This window comes from Pelophylax lessonae (assembly GCF_965119305.1).
Source record: "Pelophylax lessonae genome assembly, chromosome: 1".
Taxonomy (NCBI): domain Eukaryota; kingdom Metazoa; phylum Chordata; class Amphibia; order Anura; family Ranidae; genus Pelophylax; species Pelophylax lessonae.
In genome coordinates, this window is record NC_138768.1 from 342,439,412 (window position 1) to 342,465,932 (window position 26,521).

The following is a 26,521-nucleotide window of genomic DNA, read 5'->3' on the forward strand; positions in this document are numbered from 1 at the left end:
AGCTTTAAGTGATTGTAAAGTTTTGTATTTAAAAAAATAAGTAAATAACAAACATGTTATACTTACCTCCTCTGTGCAGTTGGTTTTACCAGATCCTCCTCTTCTCAGGTCCCTCGTTTCTGCTCCTGGTCCCTCCCCCTATCCGGTGGCCCCATAGCAAACAGTTTTTCTTTGCTTTTTTTCTTTGTCTTTCAAATAAATAATGGGGGGGGGCAGGATCTGGGCCCCCCCTTGTTAAAGAGGACTTCCAGATTTTGATAAGCCCCCTGCCTGCAGACCCCCACAACCACCACCCAGGGTTGTGGGCAAGAGGCCCCTTGTCCCCATCAACATGCTGTGTTTTAAAGAGTCAATTAAAAAAACAACACTGTGCTAAAGTAAGTATAAAGCTGCCAGCACTAAGAGCAAAAATATACACTCCAAATAGTAAATAAAGCACAGGGCTAAAAACAATTGATAAACCCAGTACTAAAACAGAAAAATAAGTCCATATAATAATGCATACAAAAAGTCAGTCCCAGGAAGATGATCCATGTGAATAAAGGGAATACAAAACCCAGAAAAAACATGCCAGGTAAGAATACAGTGACTACAAAAACAATCCACTTCATACCCTAAGTGAGTATTAATTCTGCTTACAGGAACCTGTGGACCACTATGTTATAGGTGGTCACCTTAAGCGCAAGGGAATTGGGTCTCCACATCCACAGATCTCTCAGGTTGTGCTTCCTGAGTCCCAGGCCAAAAGTTAAATATAGTGCCAGGGGGGTCCCCTTAGTCTGCCTGTAAAGTGGCACATCTTAACAATGTAAAGAAACTGTTGCAGCAAAAATAACATTTCTAAAAAAAAAAAAATGAGTCAAATCACATTTAAATTGACTCGTGGTTGCAATTGCCGGCCTGGCTATTAAAAAAAATAAGGGAAAAAACGGCATGGGTGTCCACCCCCTGCAGTCTATACCAGGCTCATGCCAATTTTTTTTTTTAAAACGGTGTGGGGTCCCCCCTAAAACCCAGACCCTTAGGTCTGGTATAGATTTTAAGAGAAATTCCAGGCCAAAATAAAAAAACAGCATGGGGTCCCCCCAAAATCCATACCAGACCCTTATCTGAGCCCACAGCCATGTTGATGGGGACAAGGGCCTCTACCCAACAACCCTGGGTGGTGGTTGTAGGGGTCTGCAGGCAGGGAGCTTATCGGATCCTGGAAGCCCCCTTTAACAGGGGGGCCCCCAGATCCCACCCCCCTATGTGAATGCATATGTAGCACAATGCACCCATACTCATTCACCAAAACAAAGTGTCAAAAATAAATAACATCAATAGATGGTTTTTGACAAGTCTTTTATTAAACAAAATGTAAAAAACAAATTAAAAAACAATGTTCCCCCCAATGTAGATCCATCATCATTGATGACGCCCTCTGCACCGCCGAACCCCCCAAAAAAGAAGCTCCACCCGTGATGGAGGCTGACCGCCTAATGCCTACTCCGCTGGGTGACAGTTCTTAAATATGTAAGGGGTGGGGCCACCTGGTGATGTCACCTGGTGGCCCCACCCCCTTGTGACATCACCAACTTAGAATGCCCTGGTCGGTGATGTCACCAGGGGTCGAGGCCACCCATTGACGTCATCGGATGACTCTGCCCCTTAGCTATATAAGAAATGTCAGGCGGAGGAGAAGGCATTTTGTCGGGAGCATTCAATGAGGCCGAGGATTTTTTTCTTTTTTTGGTGGCAGCGGGCAGCGTGATTGACGATGGATCTACATTAGGGGACATTGTTTTTTTATTTTTAAATAAAGGAATTGTCAAAAACTTGTTAACTGTCATTTTTACATTTTTTTGGTGAATGGCTACCCTGTACTCATTCTCATGGGGGGCTAGGATCTGGAGGCCCTCTTGTTAAAGAGGGCTTCCAGATTCCAAAAAGCCCCCACCTTCAGACCCCCATAACCACCACCCAGGTTTGTGGGGAAGAGGCCCTTGTCTTTATCAATATCAAAGCACCCCCTCATGTTGAAGGCATGCAGCCTAGTATAGTTCAGGAGGGGAGGCACTCATCCCCACCTTTCCTGGCCTGCTGGGCTGCATGCTCAGATAAGGGTCTGGTATGGATTTTGGGGGGGGCGCCACGCCATTTTTTTGTTAAATTTTGGCATGGAGGTCCCCTCTATATCCATACCAGACCCGAAGGGCTGATATGGATGGTGGGGACCCCACGCTTTTTTTTCCTTGGAATTTTCTATTGCCAGTATTGTTCTCTTTTCATTTCAGCTGTTAGGCTCGGTTCACATTTGTGCAATGTGGGAACGCTGCGAATATGCAGCGTGATCCCGCATCGCATGCGCACCTCTGGCAGTTCACACTGCCATATGCGATATGCAGGGGGTGTCAATTAAAAGTTAACGACACCCCCAGTTGCGATCGCATATCACAGTGTGATCTGCAAGTTCGCACAGAATCGGATCGCACAAGTGTGAACCACTATGCGATCCGATTCTACTGCGGCTCAAAAAAAGCCTCATGTGCGTGTTTGTTGCGAATGCAGTGCGAATTCAGCCATACAAAGTGTATGGCTGAACTCGCACCGCACATGAGATCGCATGTAATTTGGGGCAGTGCACTCCGAATTACATGCGATCTTCGCAAACTGCACATATGTGAACCGGCACTTAGTGGGGAAGTCCACTGACAGCTGATGAGTCATTGATTGTTGACTCAACCAGCTATTCTTCACACAGAATTCAAATCGTTCGATCATTTTTCAACCGATCCTGATTCAAATTGTTCTGGAAATTTGGAATTCATTAGAAAATCAATAAACTAAATGACTTTTAATGAAGACGGAATAACATTTAATGAAAATGAAACTAAACGAATTCCGAAACCAAGCTAAACAAATTCTGAAATTAAACAAAATTAGTAACATAAAATATCTATCTGAAACTAAACGAAATACATTTTTCTGTTCTGCACATATCTAACCACTATGTAATGCTCATTTGTGGAGTGTCTCCAGTTCAGGGGGCAGCCATCTTGGCTAGGTCTGGATGGAGCCTGGAGGATCAGAGCTGTACAATGCCTGGGAAGTTACAATCCTCGCAACTCATCTCTGACTTCCTGATATCGTCTTTCTGGTGAAATGCATTGAGCGGTTAGCAGTGGCAGAACTAATGGGTCTTACTGAAGTCACGTGTGACTCAGGTGGAAAGCACGCTGGCTCATAGAGATGAACGGCGAGGATTGTAACTTTCCAGGCATTGCACAGTGGGTGCTGCTACTTGGCACATGAAAATGTAAGTGCATTTGCATAGGTTTTTTAACTAAGAATTTTTTAAATAAACCTATTACACAATTATCGTGCTATTGTTTTTTCAGATTAGGACTTCCCTGTTGGTGATATTGGATTTAAGAGCAAAGGGAGGTTGATGCCATGTATATACTAACCTTAGGATTAACCACATAAGCTGTGAGGTTCCTGGTGGCCCAAAGGTATCTAGTGAGTGCTCCCCCTTACATTAGGTGGTGGAACACATTCATAAAGTGGAGGACTATAAAGTAATCACTAATGCACACATGGTGACAGAAGTAAGTTGAACAGAAGATTGTTTGTTTCCTGTCTAGCTATCTATCTTCATAGGACTTTCTCTTGCTATTAATTCGGTTGCATGGACTTGTTTTTTATAATTATCTTGTTTTGCATAGTGTCTATGGTATTGGAATATACTTATATTCACATTTAATTTCATTTTAAGCTAGTGCCTCAACACACGGATTTCAGTCAGTAACTCTATTCTCTCTCCACCTCATTTAGGGACAACACAATTTGATTTCAAGTCGGGAAGCAAATGGTTGTCAATGTAAACAAACAGACTGTACATATTAGGTTGCAAAAGTCGCTCTCTATATGTTTTATGCTCCCAGACCTTTCACCATTTTTGTTACCCGTCTCTGGACTCGTTCTATCTTATCAATATCTTTTTGTAAGTGATGTCTCCAGAACTGGACTCAGTTTTCTAAAGGAGGTCTAACTTAAGATCTACTTAGGGTAATCAGGCCCTCTTTCCTCCTGCTGGTGACTCCTCTAATGATGAATCCTATAATTCTATTCACTTTTCCCATTTCTCAAGGTTCCATCACCTTAGAGAAGAGCAAGAAGGTTGGTGAATCCCAGAACTATAAATATACTTGGAAATTCATTGCATTATCAGGCCAGCAGATGCCATTAGATAAATCCACATGGTCACCTAATGAGAAGGGGTGCACGTATGTCATTTGTAGTCTATGGCTTCTTTTATTCTCCTTATTGAGCAGGGATCACTAATTAACCAATATTTCATATTTAGTTATAATTGCAAACTATACAAACACAGTTCATTTGCTTATTGTTAATGCTCAGTCACCATATAAGTGACTTTCATCTACCTGTGAACTATTTCATATGGTGTCATACTTATTTATGTTGTAGGCTGACATAGACAATTTGCACTTTGCAAAGTTTTAACATTGATGTCAATGTGCCTTGAGCTTTGCAGTCTGGAAGGGTGACAACATTGAGCCTTGATATAATTTCCAGTTCTTTGTAATGTATGCTACTCAGTTTGGAACAGTGTTATTCTCACATGTGATATTTTATATTTAATTCAAAGGACTTGTATGTAGGTATGTCTTATGTATTTTGTTAGTTAGAAGATCTTTGTTTGATCTTGCTAAATTCATCCAGTGCATGTGAGCATTTGGATGTTAAAAAGTCCCTGTAGACTTTAGCAAGCATTCATTTAGCCAATCTAAGAAAACAGTGGCATCAAAAGGGGTAATTGAATACTACTGTTAAGGCTATAATATTGAGTCAGTAAATATAGTTACTAATATCCAGCTGCCATCTTAATCATATGGACAAACATCACATAGGGGACATGAACATATGTGTCCTCAGAGAGATTCGCCCTCTCTATTTGTCCTGTTTACCATTTTCATTGAAAATGAAAGTAAAAGAAAATCCCAAATTTTGTGCTGTCTTCAAAAAAGTAATAGAGAGGAAATCTTCCAATGAGGACACTAGTTATGATGACCTGGGGGTCCCCAGGAGATTCCCCTAATTTGCATGGATTTCCTCTAACTTCCTGTTTTGGCTATGGGACAGAAAGTAAAGGTAAAATCTCCTTAGTGGGACAAAAATAAAACTCACCAGGGTTATAGCCTACCCTTACTTTATCTAAAATAAAACTATGCCTATAGTTCTAATTTAGTAAGCATTTTACCCTTACAGTGTGGGGAACTCCACAGCAAGGGTATTTTTTTATCCTGGAGCTCAGTTTTTAACCTCCCTGGCGGTATGATTATGTCAGGAATTACATACCAAAAGTGGTACAATTCTTTTCATGGAAATTTGGCGTTATGTATTATAGGCCTACAATTCTTAGTAATTACTGACTTAAACCTGACCAAAACAAGAGTCTTGTAGACATCCCAGATGTGATAAATTTAAAACACCAACACGTGAATTATAATCGAATCAATAATATTATTTTATTATTTAATATATAATATATATAATAAAATTATATTATTGATTAGATTATAATTCATGCATTATATATTATATATAGATATATGTGTGTGTGCATATATATATATATATACATATATATATATATATATATATATATATATATATACATATATATATATATATATATATATATATATATATATATATATATATATATATATATATATATATATATATATATGCATATATATATTGTGTTTTGTGCAACGTTTTTTTTTTTTTTTTTTGTTGAATTTCCCTCCCTAGTTCCGCTCCTATGCAGCATTGCTGCTGCAGGGAACGGAACTAGGAAGTGATCAGAGCGACGGAGACCGACGGAGGAGCGGCGGGACTCTCGGCTGGCGGTCACAGCAATGAGAGATCATCGCTGGATCGCCAGGATAAGGTAAGAGAACACCGCTGCGCTCTCTGCAATCCACCCCGAGCGTGACTCGGGGTTACCGCTCCTGATATGAAAAACCAACCCCGAGTCACGCTCGGGATTACCGCTAAGGAGGTTAAACATAGTGTATTTACAGAACAGTGGCCGATAAAGTGAAAAGAAATTGCCCACAGGAACCAGACCAAACTGGAAAAGGGTCATATTACAAAATGATGTAGTCATTTTTCTATGAAAAGTAATGCAGTCATTTAAAGCTGAAAGTTACCATACAAAATGAATCTACAAGTTTTAAACAGTAATTCATATGCACACAGCCTCAATGTCATTGTGCCTAAAAAAACAAGTTCAATAATAAATCATTAAACTATAGGCTTAATTTCTCTAAATCCAAGCTAAACTTTGCTTCTTCATGCTTAGTGAAGTCTAACATTTCTTAACCTAATAAACCGCATTATTAATTAGAACTTAATTTTATTTCCTTCTTATCCTATAACAAAATTGGCTTATCACTAATGGTAAATGCGCTAGTCTTGCAAAATATGAAGTATACATTACATTAAAATTAAATTAATAGACTTGCAAGAGCAGAGTGAAGGATTAATCCTTCCAAGCTTTATATTTTGCAGAGCAACCTAAAAAAATGTTCTTTGGTCAACGCTTTGACTGCATAGCTATTATCTGAAGCAATGTTCATTAAATTTCTAAAAGAAAATAGAAGCTCTGATCATTTTCACTCATGAAAGGAATCTTTGTTGCCCCATGATTCACAATTTGTTAAAATAAGTTGAAGCTTAAAGTAGATGAAACTTCCCGAAAAAAAAACCCCTATTCAACTAGTAGGTTTTCAAAACAAAAATGAAAGGAAATCAATGCATATTATTAGGCTGAAATCACTAATCTGGACAAAAATATATTTAACAACCTAGTAAGGCTTAGTCTTTTGTTGTTGTCATGCTGATTTAACATTGGCTTGAAAAATGTGCTGCTGTTTGGTTTAAGTGGAAAAGCTTGGCAAGGCAATCACAAATAATATATGTAAAATTCAAGTTAGTGAATGCAAACAAAAATTACTAAAAACAATTATTATTAATTGACATGGCACTCAATAGAACTTTTTCTGTGCCCAGCTAAGCAAAAGAAACCCATTATCAAAGCCTTACAGCCCTGGAAATTGAGTAAAGTGATTGCAGTTTCATATGACTCTAAACCGATTATAAAGTAAAGCTGCTAAATTCTAAAATCTAAAACCTTTTTGAGGTCCCCATGAGGACTATTGAGAAAACACTAAATCAACAGGCATTCTGAATATTATTTAAAATGTGTCAGCAATGATATTGCACTTTGTGCAACAGTTCTTTTTCTGCTCTATTTTTTCAGTTGCCAGCAATTGTGCTCAAGCCCAAAGCTGGTTTTACGAGAAACTGCTACTACAATGACATTAAAATATCTGAAGCATTTTTTTTTTTTATGGGAAGATTAACCTTGCGCATAGCTGTGTTTAGTGATTCAGGACGACTTTTAATATACCCAGAAAACAAAGATATATTTATAAAGATGCATACCTGCTAACAAGCTTGAATAATCTCTGCTTCTAGTCAGACAATTGGTATTAAATTACTTAAGGCAAATAAGTTGTTTATTTTACAAAGCTATTTTTCCTTATCTTAGAAAATGAGGTGAAGCTTCTCTGACTTCCATCATCCAATCATGGGCAAGCAAAAGTACAGTTTTTTTCTTTGCATGCTATTAGGTGTTCTTTGCAAAGTGAATTTTCACCACGTTCCCTAAGCTAAGATTTGGTAAATCAACCCCATCGTCCCCCTTCATTTAAAGAAATGGGAATAATCATGTTACTGGTTGAGCCCCTCATTTAAATGTCAGCCAAAATGGGGAGGTATATTTGTACTTTAAATATACAGGTTTCTTGTGTTTGTTCATAAGCACTTGCAGGACATAAAGAAAGAACCAGTTACTGTACTAATTGACAACGTTTGATGTCTTTTTCAGCAAGCATCTGCAATATAGTTTTGCAATATGAACTTGTCATTCAAAATATAGTTGACAAGTATAGTAAGTATAGTTATCTACTCCATCATTACTCCAAATTACTGTGCTTCAAGTGTACAATCAAGAAAACATTATCTTTGATTACATTATAACCTCCACTTGATCAACCTAGCCCTGATGATCTTGTTCACTTCTGTGAAACAATTTCACTTAAATCATGTCATTTTATATTCTGTGCTGAAGGCAGATGGTACTAAATATGATTTTGAATGAAGTATGGATATACTTTACGACCATTGTATGCTAATTTTTTATAAACAATGGGTTTTTTAATTAGCGTTAGCAAGTAACAGATATAGCACAGAGACAATATTATTACCCGTCCAGCTATTAACATATGCCAATCTGAAATTATTACCAGAAAATAAGTTGCTCAAATATGCTGTATTTGTCGTAATAGTCATCATTGTTCATACATAATAGATATAAAGATATGTTTTATGAAATTAAAAATGGCGATAAGCCAATCAATTCTCTCAAACAAATTTTTGTTTTGTTCTGTTGGGCAAACTTAGATGCTTGTGAACTTAAAAAGAGGTCAATACACCTATTTATTTAAGCTTTTGATCTGTAGTAGGTAATGAGACCACTAGCCACTAATTAGGTATATACATTTTTTTTCTATATTTATGATAATAATTTATAAACAATATTATTAACTATAGTGCCAGAAAATGTAAAACCCATAGAAATACATAATTAGTTAAATAAACATTGTACTTACAACCTCCTTTTTCATAGTCCTAACCTCACTTTGCTATTATAGCATACTGTGCACTGTGTTTAAAACACCCGAAAGACCCTAAATGTAGGAGACATGTCCTAAAATCATTACAAAAATTCTGGGATATATCTCTTATGTTCAGCTCCCCTTCCTCTGCCTCAGTCTGGCACCATTATTGCTAGAGACTTCCGAATATCAAAATGACAACTGAGAATTGTTATGTGTTTTGCTTCAGAAGCTCCTATTTAAAATGAAACTTGGACATACTTTGCAAGTGTAATTGAGTAAGTATTATGTAAAAATGTATTGCTTCGTTATAGTTACTATTTCTTTCATATGTGGATCAAAGCTTTAATCTTTGATCTGCACATGACAGCAACTAATGAGACCTTACAAGGTATTTTTTTAATAAAGTATTTTACTTTACTTAACAACTTATTAACCCTTGGTTAACCATAATCAGCCTACTTAACTCCTTCCTCCCCTTCTCCTCTTAGCTATTATACTGTTTTTCTTTAATAGCTGGATTATGCTCCAGGGAAGGACCATAATCTGTACTACAGACCTATAGCACTTAAATCTAAAAGTCAATCCTACCTAAATTAATCTATCTGGATCAGGTGGAGTTTGTCTTCATGTGAAAGGCAGGAGACAGTAACAGTTTTGATTGCCTAAGCTGGCCCTTCATGCTTACCACCATCCAACATGTTGGTTCTCGTGCCCTATTTTGACTGCAATCGGAAGCTTATACTCTACTCCCATAACATCAAATTACCATATTTCACTTCTCCCTCATTACTTCTCCCTCATCTCCCTCTTCACTTCTCCCTCATCTCCCTTCTTACCCAATCTGTAACAAAACAAGACAAAAAAGCCCCCTGTCCCTGTTTTTTGCATTTGTCCCTGCATTGAGCCTCCGGCCTCCAAGTTTCAACTCTACCCCAACATTATGGGTGTTAAAGCACTAGACTGTCAGTTTAATCTATCCTTTACAGATAACATTTTACTGACACTCACGAAACTGCTCATTTCCTTACCAAATATGCATAGGGAACTTACTACTTTCTCTTATTTGTTGGGCTATAGGTTGAACTTTCAATTCTAATGCACAAAAATCTGATAAATTCCTTGAAAGTTGAAATGTGGGGTGATCATTCTTTCAAGCTATGCACTTGTTATGTGCTGAAGATTTGTAATTTGTATTGGTTTTGTTTCATAATTTATATGTTTCATATCAACCATGTTGCAATATGAATATTCAGATTCTTTGTGCATTTGTTTCTTTTTTTAAATATATCACGTATTACCAAAATTTGGATGTTTTTAGAACAATTTTTTTTGTGCTTTAACTTTGATGCCTAAAAGTCATATTCCTATTTCCAACCTATACAATGTTCTTAGGCATGTTCTTTCTGGGAAAGTACTAGAACTCTCTGGGAAACATTATTTAGGCCCCCAATCTCCATAGACCCTTGAAAGTGGAAACAGCAGCTACTACCCTCTACAGCAGACCTCTAAAAATGTATTCACAATGTTTACAACATGGAATATTTGACATCTCTGCTCAACAGAATTATTCCCAATTTAATAACATTTTGTGCCCCTGGCATCTTGTGGACTCCTCCTAGCCCTATTTGTGTGGATGTACCCTTCATTGACTATGTAACTACCCAGAGGTGTTTGGGACTGTCTGACAGAAGCGACCATAATCCCCCCTCCACTCTTGTATTCCCCCTCCTATTTTTTTTTTTTTACCTGAAGTTATATGTCTTTTGCTACAGTGAACATCTCTTTTTGACTTCATATTCAATCTAGCACAGGACTGATATCTCTCAATGTGTAGCTTTATGGTGATACCATTACTAACTTTGTGAGATTTTTGTCTTAAGCGCCACTCATTTAGTTAACTCAGATTGTATTAGTGTCAATGTAACAAACTTTGGATTTCTGCTTTATGGTGATTATTTTTGATATGCTTGTGATACTCTACTCTATTGCTAGAATGCTCTTTTACCATGCACCAATATCTGCTGTAACTCACTACATATGTATTTTCTTTGAACATGTTTCAATAAACAGAAAGTTAACAAAAAAGACCTTTTAAATAGATTTTTATATTTTATTATATTTGGGAATATTATACACCTTAACATTCACATCAATTTACCATATATCCCAAATAATATAACAATTGCCTTAAGGCGGCCCTGTCACTTACAAAAAACACGTGTACTTGCAAATAAAGCACAAGAGTATTTACCTCTCCTGCTGCCTGTGTCAGCAAACACTGCTCTGATGCCGAGTAATCCTTAATTGAAGTTTGTTCAAAGACTGATACTTCCAGAGGTGTTAATCACATGGGCCTTCCAGAGTGCTAAGTGGTTTCTCCTGCTGACCTCCACAACACTACTGTATCTTGTAATGAATGGAGGTCAGCAGGAGAAACCAGTGAGCAATGCTGGGGACCCAGGAGATCCACATTTCTGAAACTCTAGGAAGAAATTTCAGCTGGGATTTACTCTTTGTCCGAGTGGTATTCAGTGGCATGAGCAGCAGGAGAGTTAAGTTAAGGACTTTTTTTGTAAGCAACAGGGTCCCTTTAAGTCTATATTTGCACTATGCATTGTGTTAACCACTTGCCGACCGCCGCAAGTACATATACTGCGGCGGTCAGCCCCGGCCAGGCAAAGTGACGTATATATACGTCACTAGCCTGTCACCGGCTTGTGAGCCAATGGCGCGCGCCAGCCCCGGCTCGTTCACTAAGGAGTCAGTGCGTGTGACTGGCGGACCCGATGTCCGCCGGTCACTCGGCGATCGTCGGTAGAGAGGGAGAAAGGCAGGCGGCTAATGTAAACAAGCCGCCTGTCATTCTCCCCTGTGTAAAAATGGAGACCAGATGGTTCTACTATGTAGGACCGTTGATCTCTGTTTTTACAATAGTAGACATGTCACATCACAGTTAGAAACATGCCCCTAGGACACACTTAACCCCTCCCTCTCCAATACAGTTAACCCCTTCCCTGCCAGTGTAATTTTTACAGTAACAGTGCATATGTATAGCACTGATTACTGCAGTAATGTCACTGGTAACCCCAAAAGTGTCAAAAATGTCAGTCAAGGGTCCGAACTGTCCGCCGTAATGTCGCAGTCCCGCAAAAAAATCGCAGATCGCCGCCATTACTCGTTAAAAAAAAAAACACCAAAAATGACAAAAATATTTCCCTTTGTTAGTAAACGCGATAACTTTTGCGCAAACCAATCAAAATTCACTTTTTGTGATTTTTTTTTTACCAAACATATGTAGCATAAAACAAATTGGCCGAAAATGTTCACAAATTTTGATTTTTACATATTTTTTGGGGGAATTTTATATAAAAAAATGTGAAAAATATTTATTTTTGCAAAATTTATGCACTTTTTTGTTTATAGCGCATGATCAAAAAATTGCACAGGTGATCAAATACCACCAAAAGAAAGCTCTGTTTGTGGGAAAAAAAAGGACGTCAAATTAGTTTAGGTACAGCGTCGCACGACCGTGCAATTGTCCGTTAAAGTCACGCAGTAAAAAATCGCAAAAAAACCCCTGGTCAGGAAGGGGGTAAAATCTTCCAGGGCTTAAGTGGTTAAAGCATTTTTAACAGAGCATGTTACACACTTTTAGTTTATTTCGTTGTTCAACCCAGCAGGCTGAATGAAAAAATACTGAAGAGCTTAGGAGGAGCTCGCTGTACTAACTATGTGATGTACGTACCGCAATCTCCCCACTGATGCCTATCATATGCTGGTTTGAAGGTTAGGACTTTCGACAATACTGGGGTTCGATGAAGTGGCTCTGAAGCTTATGTATTTGGCAAATGTGTGCAAACTAAACACTTGTTTTTAAAATATGCTGTTAGACAGGATAATTCAGTTGGTTGCAGGCTGAGCTAGGAATTTTTGACATGTTTTGTCCTTCCATGTGCTACTTGCTGCAAAGGCCAGTTATAAGTGTGGACAGTGGCCATTTGTTTGTACTGTTGGTTTTCCAGCATGCCCGTTCAACAGAAGCCTGTCAGACAGGCTGATGTACACACAGGCTAAATGTAGGTTGGTTTCAGCTCATTAGCCTGTGTGCATGTTTCATAGCAGGTAGGTAGAGGGTACCACCATCCCTGCGCTACAGAAATCTACTGCTGCTCTGTGCAGTAATTTGTTTATTTCTTTTTATATTCTTGTTTGTTTAAGTAGCAGCAATTGTAATATTGATCAGTCCTCCAAAGCGCATAGGATCACTTAAGAGCCTACCACGCAAGTGGGCTACTAAATCAGTGTTGTTTTATAAGTAGGTTGGTTTCTGTTGAACCAGCCATATTCCGACCATGTGTACCATGCTTTATGGTGTGCTGAAGTGCTGTAAACAATTAAACCTTAAACAATAAATCAAAGGTTAACCATGTGTATACTGTGTTTAAATAAGCATTGCATTTTAATATTACCTATTTCAGGAGGAAGGCATTCTAGTTTGTTGTGTGACATATCCAAAACTTTTAGATCTTGAAATATTTGTACATACTCAGGAATTAGTTTTATCCGTGTTTTGTTAATATGCCATTCTTTCAGGTGAGTTTGTTCTCTGAGGGAATCTGGAAGTTCCTGTGGGAAAATTTCAAATATTAAATTTTTAATTTTATTGGTAAAAAAGAGGCAATCTTTTTTCTTAACTATATGCTGCTAGATTTTTATTACCCAAAACATACAAATGAGTATACAAGCTGTGACACAATATTTATTGCCAAGTTTTTGTACTATGGCTGGACAGGAGCAGTGCCATTGCGGGTGAACATAACGTACATTCTCCTGCATCGCCCACTCATATGTACTCTTTAGAGCATGCAGCAATGTGATCTGTGACCCAGTGTGACCACTGGATGCAGCTGATAACCAATTCTTGTCTTTTACCAATTGCTTATTACAGTGATCATTAGTGTACTGAGAAATCACAGTGTAAAAAAAAAAAACATGTGCAGTGTGCATTGCTCTGGTGACAGTATGTTTAAAATTTAGGACATACTCTCACCAGTCAGTGTCCCTGATCACTGTCTCACCAGTCACAGTGACCCTGACTAGTGCCACACCAGTCATATTGCTCCTAATACCAATACACCAGTTAAAGTGCCCCTAATTACCACCACACCAGTTAAAGTTTCCCTTATCACCGTCAGACCAGTTCCAGTGTCCCTGATCATGACTACACCAATACCATTGTCCCTGATCTCTGCCACACCAGTCATATTGTCCCCTAATCACCACCACACCAGTTACAGTGTCACCAATCACTGCCACACCAGTTACAGTGTCTCTAATCATTATTAGATGGACAATATATGTTCCAATACAGCCTAAAGGTGCTCCTTTGATTTTGGGCCTCTCTATGTGACTAGACTGTGAAAAAGTATTCATAACATGTGGTATTCTCATACTTAGAAGGAGTAGCAGAATGCATTTTTGTCTGTAATTCTAAGTATACCTGTGCTGTGTGTTAAACAATTCTTATTAATTTACATCTTTCCTACATTTTCCAATAACTTGTGAAAAAAAAAAATAGAATTGTCAAAACATTTACTATGCCTTTCAGAAAATACCTTGGAGTGTTTGTTTTCTAAAATGAAGTCATTTTGTGGGTGTTTCCACTGTCCTGGTGCTCCATTTGTTGGATTTTGGGCCTCTCTATGTGGCTAGGTTGTAAAAAAGTTTCACGCACGTGATATCCCCATACTCAGAAGGAATAGCAGAATGTATTTTGGGCTATGCCTATGCTGTGTGCTAAAAATATCTTATTAATTGACAACTACCTTGGAGTGTTTGCTTTCTAAAATAGGGTAATTTTGTGGGTGTTTCTATTGTCCTGGTGCTCCAAGGCATTGACAGTGTGATAGGTAGTTACATGTGTAATGTATGTGCCTAGAATGCCTGAAAGTGCTCCTTGGATTTTGGGCCTCTCTATGCAGCTAGGCTGTGAAATATGGTATCCCTATACTCAAGAGGAGTAGCAGAATGTGTTTTGGGGTGTAAATATAAGTTTATCTATATATGTGAGAAATAACTTGTTAAAATGACAACTTTGTGAAAACAAAATTATTTTCCAAAAAATTGTGACAAAGAATTACAACTTAAAAAAACCCACAATGCCTCTTACTAAATACCTTGGATCATCTACTTTCCAAAAAGGGGTCAATAATTGTACCGTCCTGGCATTTTTGGGGCTCAATATTTGAGACAGGCAGCCAGTACATCAGGTCTAATTATATTTTAAATACACATATATACCACACATTGTAAACTCTATAACTTTCCCTCAGACTAAATAATGTACACTTATTTGGGTTATTTTTACCAAACAAATGTAGCAGAACACATTTTGGCCTACATTTATGAAAAAAAGATGATTGTAAACTTTTATAACAGAAAAAAGGTGTTTTTTTTTTCATAATTTTCTATATTTTTTTTGTTTATATAACAAAAAATTAAAAACCTAGTGGTGCTAAAATACCACCAAAATAAAGCTATATCTGTTTCAAAACAATGATTAAAAATTAATTTGGATACAGTGATACATGACGAAGTAATTGTCTTTCAAAGTATAACAGCGCTTATAGCTAAAAATGTGTCTGGACTGACAGGTGGTGAAAGTGTCAAGACTTGAGGTGGTTAAAGAACACAAATGAATATATCCCAGATATTTTTTTATTTCTTTTAACATTTCAATTTTTAGGAAAAACTTTCAGAAGCTTGTCCTGAAAATGAAACTGTTAGTGCAAATACAAAAAGTATCATGTATAATACTCAACAATGTTTTTTCAAGTGCACTACTATAGTTACAATCCCCTTATGCAAGTTTAAAGAAAACATTTATGGTTTCTCTCTTGGACAACACTATATGGGGGAGCAGTAAAACAGTTTGATATGCCTTATGCCATACCTACAACCTCTCTTGAAGGATTGTCCAGGATTGCATTTTGAAGATACACGATCTATACGTTTTTGAATGTGCACTATAACCTGCAGCTCAAAGGCCACAAGCAATCCTTATTGCGCTACTGTTATTCTCAGGCATTTACCAGTCAGTCTTTTCCCTGCCAAGGCACTTACATAAACCTTCAAATCAACCTAGGAACCAGGACACCATGTGAAAACATGGTTTTACTCATGGTTTACTCCTTGGTCTATCTACAGTGGGTACGGAAAGTATTCAGACCCCCTTAAATTTTTCACTCTTTGTTATATTGCAGCCATTTGCTAAAATCATTTAAGTTCATTCTTCTTCCTCATGAATGTACACATAGCACCCCATACTGACATAAAAACACAGAATTGTTGACATTGTTGCAGATTTATTAAAAAAGAAAAACTGAAATATCACATGGTCCTAAGTATTCAGACCCTGTGCTCAGTATTTAGTATAAGCCCCCTTTTGATCTAATACAGCCAGGAGTCTTTTTGGGAAAGATGCAACAAGTCTTTCACACCTGGATTTGGGGATCCTCTGCCATTCCTCCTTGCAGATCCTTTCCAGTTCTGTCAGGTTGGATGGTAAACGTTGGTGGACAGCCATTTTTAGGTCTCTCCAGAGATGCTCAATTGGGTTTAAGTCAGGGCTCTGGCTGGGCCATTCAAGAACAGTCACGGAGTTGTTGTGAAGCCACTCCTTCGTTATTTTAGCTGTGTGCTTAGGGTCATTGTCTTGTTGGAAGGTAAACCTTCGGCCCAGTCTGAGGTCCAGAGCACTCTGGAGAAGGTTTTTGTCCAGGATATCCCTGTACTTGGCCGCATTCATCTTTCCCTCGATTGCAACCAGTCGTCCTGTCCCTGCAGCTGAAAAACACCCCCACAGCATGATGCTGCCACCACCATGCTTCACTGTTGGGACTGTATTGGACAGGTGATGAGCAGTGCCTGGTTTTCTCCACACATACCGCTTAGAATTAAGGCCAAAAAGTTCTATTTTGGTTTCATCAGACCAGAGAATCTTATTTCTCACCATCTTGGAGTCCTTCAGGTGTTTTTTTTAGCAAACTCCATGCGGGCTTTCATGTGTCTTACACTGAGGAGAGGCTTCCGTCGGGCCACTCTGCCATAAAGCCCCGACTGGTGGAGGGCTGCAGTGATGGTTGACTTTCTACAACTTTCTCCCATCTCCTGACTGCATCTCTGGAGCTCAGCCACAGTGATCTTTGGGTTCTTCTTTACCTCTCTCACCAAGGCTCTTCTCCCCCGATAGCTCAGTTTGGCCGGACGGCCAGCTCTAGGAAGGGTTCTGGTCGTCCCAAACGTCTTCCATTTGAGGATTATGGAGGCCACTGTGCTCTTAGGAACCTTAAGTGCAGCAGAAATCTTTTTGTAACCTTGGCCAGATCTGTGCCTTGCCACAATTCTTTCTCTGAGCTCTTCAGGCAGTTCCTTTGACCTCATGATTCTCATTTGCTCTGACATGCATTGTGATCTGGAAGGTCTTATATAGACAGGTGTGTGGCTTTCCTAATCAAATCCAATCAGTATAATCAAACACAGCTGGACTCAAATGAAGGTGTAGAACCATCTCAAGGATGATCAGAAGAAATGGAAAGCACCTGAGTTAAATATATGAGTGTCACAGCAAAGGGTCTGAATACTTAGGACCATGTGATATTTCAGTTTTTCTTTTTTAATAAATCTGCAACAATGTCAACAATTCTGTGTTTTTCTGTCAGTATGGGGTGCTATGTGTACATTCATGAGGAAGAAGAATGAACTTAAATGATTTTAGCAAATGGCTGCAATATAACAAAGAGTGAAATATTTAAGGGGGTCTGAATACTTTCCGTACCCACTGTATGTCATGTGACCTGTGCTTTAGCTTATGACTCACTTTATACTGGGTCCTGTGCTGATAACGAGGTTAAGAAAGAGCTCCTAGTAGCACCATACCTGCAATATCAGAAATACCAGGCTGTACTACAGTAGCAACAAGTAAAGCAAATATATTATGCAGTATTTTGCTAGATAAGTAAATTGTATAATTTGTTTTAATTTTGCTTGGCATCTTTTTTTTTTTACCCTACCTCTGTAGTGCTGAATTGCAAAATAAAAAAAAAGGTGGGGAAGTGGATGTGCATTTCTTTGGCACTAGTTATAAACAGAGCTGCAGAAAACACACAGAGTTTTGCCAATGCACCCATGAATCACTGTTATCAGGGCTGTAAAGGGGCAATCAGAGTAGCTCTTTAATAATTACATTTGAGAGCCCCCTTCCCACAATGGAGAAAGAGTGGGATGGAGGAACTAATGAATGAAGGAATTGTAGGAAGGATCAAAGAAAGTCAGCAGCAGATTAAAGCAGGAGGTCTTTAATTCATTTGGTTGTGGGATTACAGCCAAAATTGCAGTGAAATTTGTGCCAAGTTTCCTAATGAGACTCTGTGGCAGAGGGGCAAAGAATGGAACTCAGTTACGTAAGTTTGCATGGTGTCTCCTCCCATAACTGAAATATTGGTTTGGTGTAAAGTGAATAATTAACCACCTCAATACCATTACCTTCCCTAAAAATGGTGGCAAAAATGTGATCTGATGTTTTGTGTTGTGAATGGGTTTCCTGTATTTTTGTGTTTCATGTATTTTTGTATTTTTGTATTTTGGTATAAATGTAAAAAAAAAGGTAAAGAAAAATAAAGATTTGAGTAAAAAAAAAAAAAAAAGAAAAAGATCCCCTTGGGGTGTCTGTTTTCCAAAAAGGAGTGATTCTGGGGTGTTTTTACGGCCCTAGCATTTTTTGTTTGATAGGTTTTTTAACAGAAAATAAAGAAACATTTATTTTTTTCAAAATTGTTGTTCTTTTGTTCTTTTACCTTCAAGAACAAACCCAGTAGTTATTAACCACCTCCTTCCCAAGCCTATTCTGACACTTCACTCCTACATATAAAAATCTACTTTTTTCTGCTAAAAAATTACTTAGAACCCCCAAACATTATACAATTTTTTTTAACAAAGACCCTATAGAATAAAATGGTGTGTGTTGCAATTTTTTATGTCACACGGTATTTGCACAGCGGTTTTCGAACGCAATTTTTTAGGAAAAAAAAAACACATTCATGAATAAAAAAAAAATCAAAACAGTAAAGTTAGCCCAATTTTTTTTCTATAATGTGAAAGATGATGTTACACTGAGTAAATAGTTACCTAACATGTCACACTTTAAAATTGCGTCTGCCCGTTGAATGGCGGCAAACTATGGTGCTTAAAATTCTCCATAGGCGACGATTTAAAAAGGTTACCAGTTTAGAGTAGTACAGGAGGTCTTGTACTACAATTATTGCTCTCGCTCTGACGTTCGCGACAATACCTCACATGTGTGGTGCGATCACCGTTTACATATGCACGCGGGAGTAACGTATGTGTTTGCATTTGCGCGTAAGCATGCTGGGACAGGGGCACTTCAAAGTTTTTATTTTTTTTATTTATTTATTTTATACAATTTTGTTTTTTTTTTACAATTTTTTTGTACAAACTTTATTGTTTTTACAAGGGATGAACAACATCCCTTGTGATAACATGGCCATGACAAGTCCTCTGGCCTCCCTGCAGACCAAGATCGGTCCGTTCGGCTGCTTCTCTGGCCACTGGTGGCCAGGTAAACAAAGGGGCGGAAACGGAAGTATTAAATACTCATCGCTCCCAGTTTCCAGGGTTACAGAGAGAGGGAAACAATGTCAGTTCCTCTCGCACTATCCCAGACAGCCATGGCCTTCGGCCGCATCGCTCCCGGCCTCCGGGATAGAAACATAGAAACATAGAAACATAGAATGTGTCGGCAGATAAGAACCATTTGGCCCATCTAGTCTGCCCAATATATCTGAATCCTATGAATAGTCCCTGGCCCTATCTTATATGAAGGATAGCCTTATGCCTATCCCATGCATGCTTAAATTCCTTCACTGTATTTGCAGCTACCACTTCTGCAGGAAGGTTATTCCATGCATCCACTACTCTCTCAGTAAAGTAATACTTCCTCATATTACTTTTAAACCTTTGCCCCTCTAGTTTAAAACGGTGTCCTCTTGTGGTAGTTTTTCTTCTTTTAAATATGCTCTCCTCCTTTTCCGAGTTGATTCCCTTTATGTATTTAAAAGTTTCTATCATATCCCCTCTGTCTCTTCTTTCTTCCAAGCTATACATGTTAAGGTCCTTTAACCTTTCCTGGTAAGTTTTTTCCTGCAATCCATGTACTAGTTTAGTAGCTCTTCTCTGAACTCTCTCTAGAGTATCTATATCCTTCTGGAGATATGGCCTCCAGTACTGCGCACAATACTCCAAGTGAGGTCTCACCAGTGTTCTGTACAGCGGCATAAGCACTTCTCTCTTTCTACTGCTTATACCTCTCCCTATACATCCAAGCATTCTGCTGGCATTTCGTGCTGCTCTATTACATTGTCCTCCCACCTTTAAGTCTTCTGAAATAATTACTCCTAAATCCCTTTCCTCAGATACTGAGGTCAGGACTGTGTCAAATATTCTATATTCTGCCCTTGGGTTTTTACGCCCCAGGTGCATTATCTTGCACTTATCCACATTAAATTTCAGTTGCCAGAGTTCTGACCATTCTTCTAGTTTTCCTAAATCCTTTTCCATTTGGCGTTTCCCTCCAGGAACATCAACCCTGTTACATATCTTTGTGTCATCAGCAAAAAGACAAACCTTACCATCGAGGCCTTTTGCAATATCACTTATGAAGATATTAAACAAAATTGGTCCCAGTACAGATCCCTGAGGTACCCCACTGGTAACATGACCTTGTTCTGAATGTTCTCCATTGACTACAACCCTCTGTTGTCTGTCACTCAGCCACTGCCTAATCCACTCAACAATATGGGAGTCCATGCTCAATGACTGCAGTTTATTGATAAGTCTTCTATGTAGGACAGTGTCAAAAGCCTTACTAAAACCTAGATATGCAATGTCTACTGCACCTCCACCGTCTATTATTTTAGTCACCCAGTCAAAAAAATCTATAAGAATTGTTTGACATGATCTCCCTGAAGTAAACCCATGTTGTTTTTCATCTTGCAATCTATGGGATTTAAGATGTTCCACAATTCTATCCTTTAATAGGGTTTCCATTAATTTGCCTAATATTGATGTCAGACTCACTGGTCTATAGTTGCTCGATTCCTCCCTACTACCTTTCTTGTGAATGGGCACGACATTTGCCAATTTCCAATCTTCTGGGACGACTCCTGTTACTAATGATTGGTTAAATAAATCTGTTAATGGTTTTGCCAGCTCACCACTAAGCTCTTTTAATAATTTTGGGTGTATCTCATCAGGACCCTGTGACTTATTTGTCTTCACTTTAGACAGCAATCTTAGAACGTCTTCCTCTGTAAAGACACATGCATCAAACGATTCATTAGTCATCCTTTCAAGTGGAGGTCCTTTTCCTTCTTTTTCTTCTGTAAAAACTGAACAGAAGTATTCATTAAGGCAGTCGGCTAGCCCTTTATTCTCTTCTACATACCTTCCGTCCTTTGTTTTTAATTTAGTTATTCCTTGTTTTAATTTCCCTTTTTCATTTATATATCTGAAGAATGTCTTATCCCCCTTTTTCATAGACTGAGCTAGTTTTTCTTCTGCCTGCGCTTTAGAAGTTCTTATAACTTGCTTGGCCTCTTTCTGCCTAATCTTGTAGATTTCCTTATCTTCATTGCTCTGGGTTTTTTTATAATTACAAAATGCTAGCTTTTTATTTTTAATGATTTGGGCCACTTCTGCTGAGTACCACAGTGGTCTCTTCCTTTTTTTGCTTTTACTGACAAGTCTAATGCAATTTTCTGTTGCCTTCAATAATGCACCTTTTAAGTAGTCCCATTTCTCCTGGACTCCATGTAATCCATTCCAGTCTGATAAGGACTCATTTATGACTAATTTCATTTTTGAAAAGTCTGTTTTTCTAAAATCTAAAACTTTTGTTTTTGTGTGGTGTGACTCTTTCACAGTTCTTATATTAAACCACACTGACTGGTGATCACTAGATCCCAAGGTTTCGCCTACAATGACATCATATACCGAATCCCCATTTGTGAATACCAAATCCAAAATGGCCTCCCTCCGGGTTGGCTCCTCAACCACTTGTTGCAGAGACAACCCCAGTAGGGAATTTAGAATATCTGTACTCCTGGTAGAACTTGCTATTTTGGTTTTCCAGTTTATATCTGGAAGATTGAAATCTCCCATAATGATAACTTCTCCTTTCATTGTCATTTCAGCTATTTCTTCAACTAGTAGATCATCTAGTTCTTTAACTTGACCAGGTGGTCTATATATCACACCTACACGAGTTACTGCATGATTAGCAAACTGCAGTGTAACCCAAACTGACTCTATGTTGGCCTCACCAACTTGTATTAGGTTAGATTTAATGCTATCTTTCACATACAGGGCCACTCCTCCTCCTTTCTTGCCTTCTCTGTCTCTTCTGTATAAATAGTATCCTGGTATGGTTATGTCCCAGTCATTTCTTTCATTAAACCATGTCTCCGTAACAGCCACTAAATCTACATTCTCAGATGCCATTATTGACCCAAGTTCATTGATTTTTTTACCTAAACTGCGAGCATTTGTAGACAGGACTCTGAGCTTATCATTTCTTAACCTCTGTGCTTCTGACCTGTTCTGGCATTGTTTCGGGGGCAATTGGACTCTTGTATTTTCACTCTTTTGCCCCCCCTTCCTAGTTTAAATACTCTTTCGCAAATTCTTGGAGTTGTTCACTAAGTACATTTGTTCCTTTGAGAGAAAGATGCAAACCATCTTTTTTGTACAGTTCCTTTCTATTCCAAGTAGAGCTATCATGAGAAACAAAGCCAAATCCTTGCTCTTGACACCATTTACTAAGCCATATGTTGAACTCCTTTATGCGCCTCTGCCTATCATTCTGAACATTATGCACAGGCAGAACTTCATAAAATGAAATGGTGGATGCAAAATCCTGTATGTCATTTCCAAGTGTGATAAAAGATTTTTTCACCTCTGACACTTCATTGCAAGCCAGGTCATTTGTCCCTAGATGGACAAGAACATCCATGTCCCCTTCCTGCTTTGCTTGCTTAACAATATTAATAATACGTCTTCTATCTCGCCTAGCAGTAGCACCAGGGAGACATCTCACAAAACCATTTTCTTTAAGCTCCACACTTCTTATGATTGAATCACCCAGCAACAGCTGCTTCCTTTGAGACTTCACTTTATCTTTTTTGCCCTTGGCTGCAGTCTTGCATACATTAGACATAGGAGTCGATGGTTTCTCACCCTCTGTGCTTGAGTCCATATCCATGTTGTCCTTACATTCTGAGAGTGCTGCAAATGAATTTTGGAGAACCACCGACTGTGGGACTTGTCTTCTATCCACCACTCTAAGTCTTCCAGAACCTACAGTAACCCATCTGCCATTTCTGGGGGTCCTCTGTGGCAGTGGCATTGCAGGGGCCGGAGAGCCCGGGAGATGCGGCTGCGGTGGGAGGGGGATGTGTAATTAGCCACTCGGATCACTTCTGCCTGAAAGGGGATCGCTGGCTGCAAACAATGATACCAGGATGATGCCTGTAGGTGCAGGCATCATCCCGGTATAACCGCTGAAACCCAAGGACGTACGGGTATGTCCTTGGGTGGGAAGTGGTTAAATACCACCAAATGTAAGTTCTCTCTGTCTAATAAAAAGATATAAAATTCTGGGGTTGATTTACTAAAACTGGAGAGTGCAAAATCTGGTGCACCTCTGCAAAGAAACGAATCAGCTTCCATTTTTTTTTTGTCAAAGTTTTTCACGCTGACCGTATGCAAATATGTGGCCTCATTGGATTGGGCTTTTTTCCGTGGGGCCGAATATTTGCATATCTCTTTTTGTGCTGGGAGTGCCCTGCACAACATGCTCCCAGCACACAGACCAAGGTCTCACCAAGAGTCCCGGGGCCCGTTCTAATGATTGGGACCTGAAACATCCAACTCCGGGTCACCTGATTGCTGTGATAGTGTCTGATTGACTATCACAGTAATCAGTCACTGTGAAGCCCACCCCCATGTTCACTGTCTCTGTGAATGGACAAGACAAATACATTGTATCTTTTTCTGTCCTTGCAGAGATGGAAATTAAAAGTGTGTGTAGAAAATAATAATAATAATTAAAAAAACAAAGGTATGGTTTGACCTAGGTCAGCCTCAGTGTTAGTGTTTAGGTCAAGGTCAGGGTCAGTATTTTTTGGATTTTTTGTTGTTTTTTTAAATTAGCATCAGTGCCAGTTAGTGTCAGTGTCAGGGAATTTAGGTAGGATAAATAAAAAAATAAAAATGTTTCTGGGCTGTTCAGGTACAGGTACAGGTACAAACAACAACTAACATACACATATGTGGTATTGCTGTGACTGTCAGTAGCAGGTTATTTTTTGGGGGGTTGTTCCTTGGTGGTAGGTTATGGTAGTAGCAAGAAATATACAGTTACATTTTTAACTATTTTGGGCCAGATTTCCTTTGATAATCAAAAAAAAAAAAAAAATTAGGAGATATCCATTACCATTTACCACCAAATGAATGCCCAATTTGTCTGGAAAAAAAACAAGGTATAATCCACCTGGATGCACAAAGTAGTTGTGATGAATAATATGTACAGGTTTAATAACACATGTCAAAGTTGCAAAATTGGGCTTAGGCATTAAGATTTGTTTTACCCTTAGGCTGAAAAGAGTTAAGCAAGCTGAAGCTGATTGGCTACCATGCATGAGGGTGGTTCCAGACGTGACGTAGCCACGCCCCCCAACACCTGCCCGAGACTTTCTAAGTATATGCGGGACTCCGCAGCTTCGGCTTACATGTATGGGACACACTGCTAACGCTTGTCTGTCACTATGTTGTATGTAAGTGCATTTTTAAATAAATAAGGTTTTTATCATTACAGTATCACGCTATGTGCCTCTTCTCCTTTCTGGATTATTCATATATGGGCCTTACCTATCTCAATTTGCCATATTTTGATGACATCTGTTCCAGCTCTCCCTGGATCTGTCACCTATGAGAACTCAGAGGAGTGTCCTGTGGGATCCTTTTGACTTGCCCCATTGCTAAGCGTGTTGTGGTCTATCTATTAAATTAGATGACCATATGAGTCTGGTAAGTATCTACTAAAATATCTATCTTGATCACGGTGCCACTCAGTGGACGCCCTTTTGGACATTCTGCTATTGCTGGGACTTGTGGTTCCACAGAAGTGTGATTCACTATTTTTTTTGGGAACTTTTCATTTACCCTTCTTTTCCACCTAAGGATTTTATACTATTTTTGGGACTATTTTTTGAAGGACATTTGTTTGTTTTATTATAATTTTATTTGTTGGGATTGGTAGTCCTTCTCATCATTGGTTTACACCATCCTCTATTTTACAGGGTAGTCACATCACTTGTATAAATATTTTTAGTGTTTGATGTCCCCTGTTTTTTCTCACTTGTTTAACATTCACTCTTTTAGTGCAACACATATTGGTTATATACTATTTGGACTTTGTTCTATGAGTCTGTGTATGCTGCTTGTTTTGTTTCACATTTTTCACATTATTTTGACTAAAGCCTCGTACACACGCACTGATTGTTGGCCGACCGATCGGCCGTCTTTTGTCCAGTGTTGTTGTGTTGGTTGAAATGTGCTCTAGACTGCACACGAATTTTGTCGGCCAACAACAACCAACTGCAGAAGTGATGTCATGTTCTGGTTTACTTTCCCTGTGTTTTTTCTTTTCTGAGCATGCCCAGTCTTGCTCATCTGACTTTTGTCTGCCAAAATCTGTACTGACTGACGGACAATCGGCCGTTCTGGTGACGGCCAAAAAAATTTTTATAGCATGCACACCAGATTTTGTTCGGCCGAAAAGTCGCAGTCGGTTGTCGGAAGCATCATACTAACAAGCCGACAATCGGCCGATCGGACGTTGGCCGAGAATTTACGGCCAACAATCGATACGTGTGTACGAGGCTTTAGCGCAGACAAAAATGTTTCTGGGCTGTTCAGGTACAGGTACAAACAACAACTAACATACACATATTTAGTATTGCTGTGACTGTCAGTAGCAGGCTAATTTATTTTGGGTTGTTCCTTGGTGGTAGGTTATGGTAGTAGCAAGAAATATACAGTTACATTTTTAACTATTTTGGGCCAGATTTCCTGTATGCACAAAGTAGTTGTGATGATTAATATGTACAGGTTTAATAACACATGTCAAAGTTGCAAAATTGGGCTTAGGCATTAAGATTTGTTTTACCCTTAGGCTCGGTTCACACTACTTCGCTCCGACTTAGGGGGCGACCTGTGAAATGAATGTCTATGCAAGTCGCTCCAGGTCGCCCCGAAGTAGTACAGGACCCTTTTTCTAAGTCGGAGCGACTTGTGTCGCTCCTATTAGAATGGCTCCTGTAGCAGTCAATGGACCGCGACGGTGCACGACTTGTCAGGCTGACCAAGTCGCCTGACAAGTCGTGCTAGTGTGAATGGAGACTGAATGGAGACTTAGACTCAAAGGAGTTAAGAAAGCTGAAGCTGATTGGCTACCATGCAGAGCTGCACCTGATTCTGAGTGCTCCAGTTTTATTAAATCAACCCCACTGAGTCTATCACATTACAGAAGATGAATATAAAGCTGAATACAAAGCTGTTAAAGCACTTAAACTGAGACCCTCCACTGTAGATAATGATAGCTGCACATGCACTTCAAGAATAATTCAAGT

General features: G+C 38.9%; 1 protein-coding gene across 1 annotated transcript in view; it reads right to left on the reverse strand.

Annotated features, from left to right (window-relative positions):
* LRRC2 (leucine rich repeat containing 2) overlaps positions 1 to 26,521 on the reverse strand; it is a 410,134-nt gene that overhangs the window by 144,436 nt on the left and 239,177 nt on the right. The window contains exon 4 of the mRNA XM_082245752.1: positions 13,226 to 13,382. Within this exon, the coding sequence (XP_082101878.1) occupies positions 13,226 to 13,382 (157 nt within the window). The remainder of the gene's footprint in view (positions 1 to 13,225; positions 13,383 to 26,521) is intronic.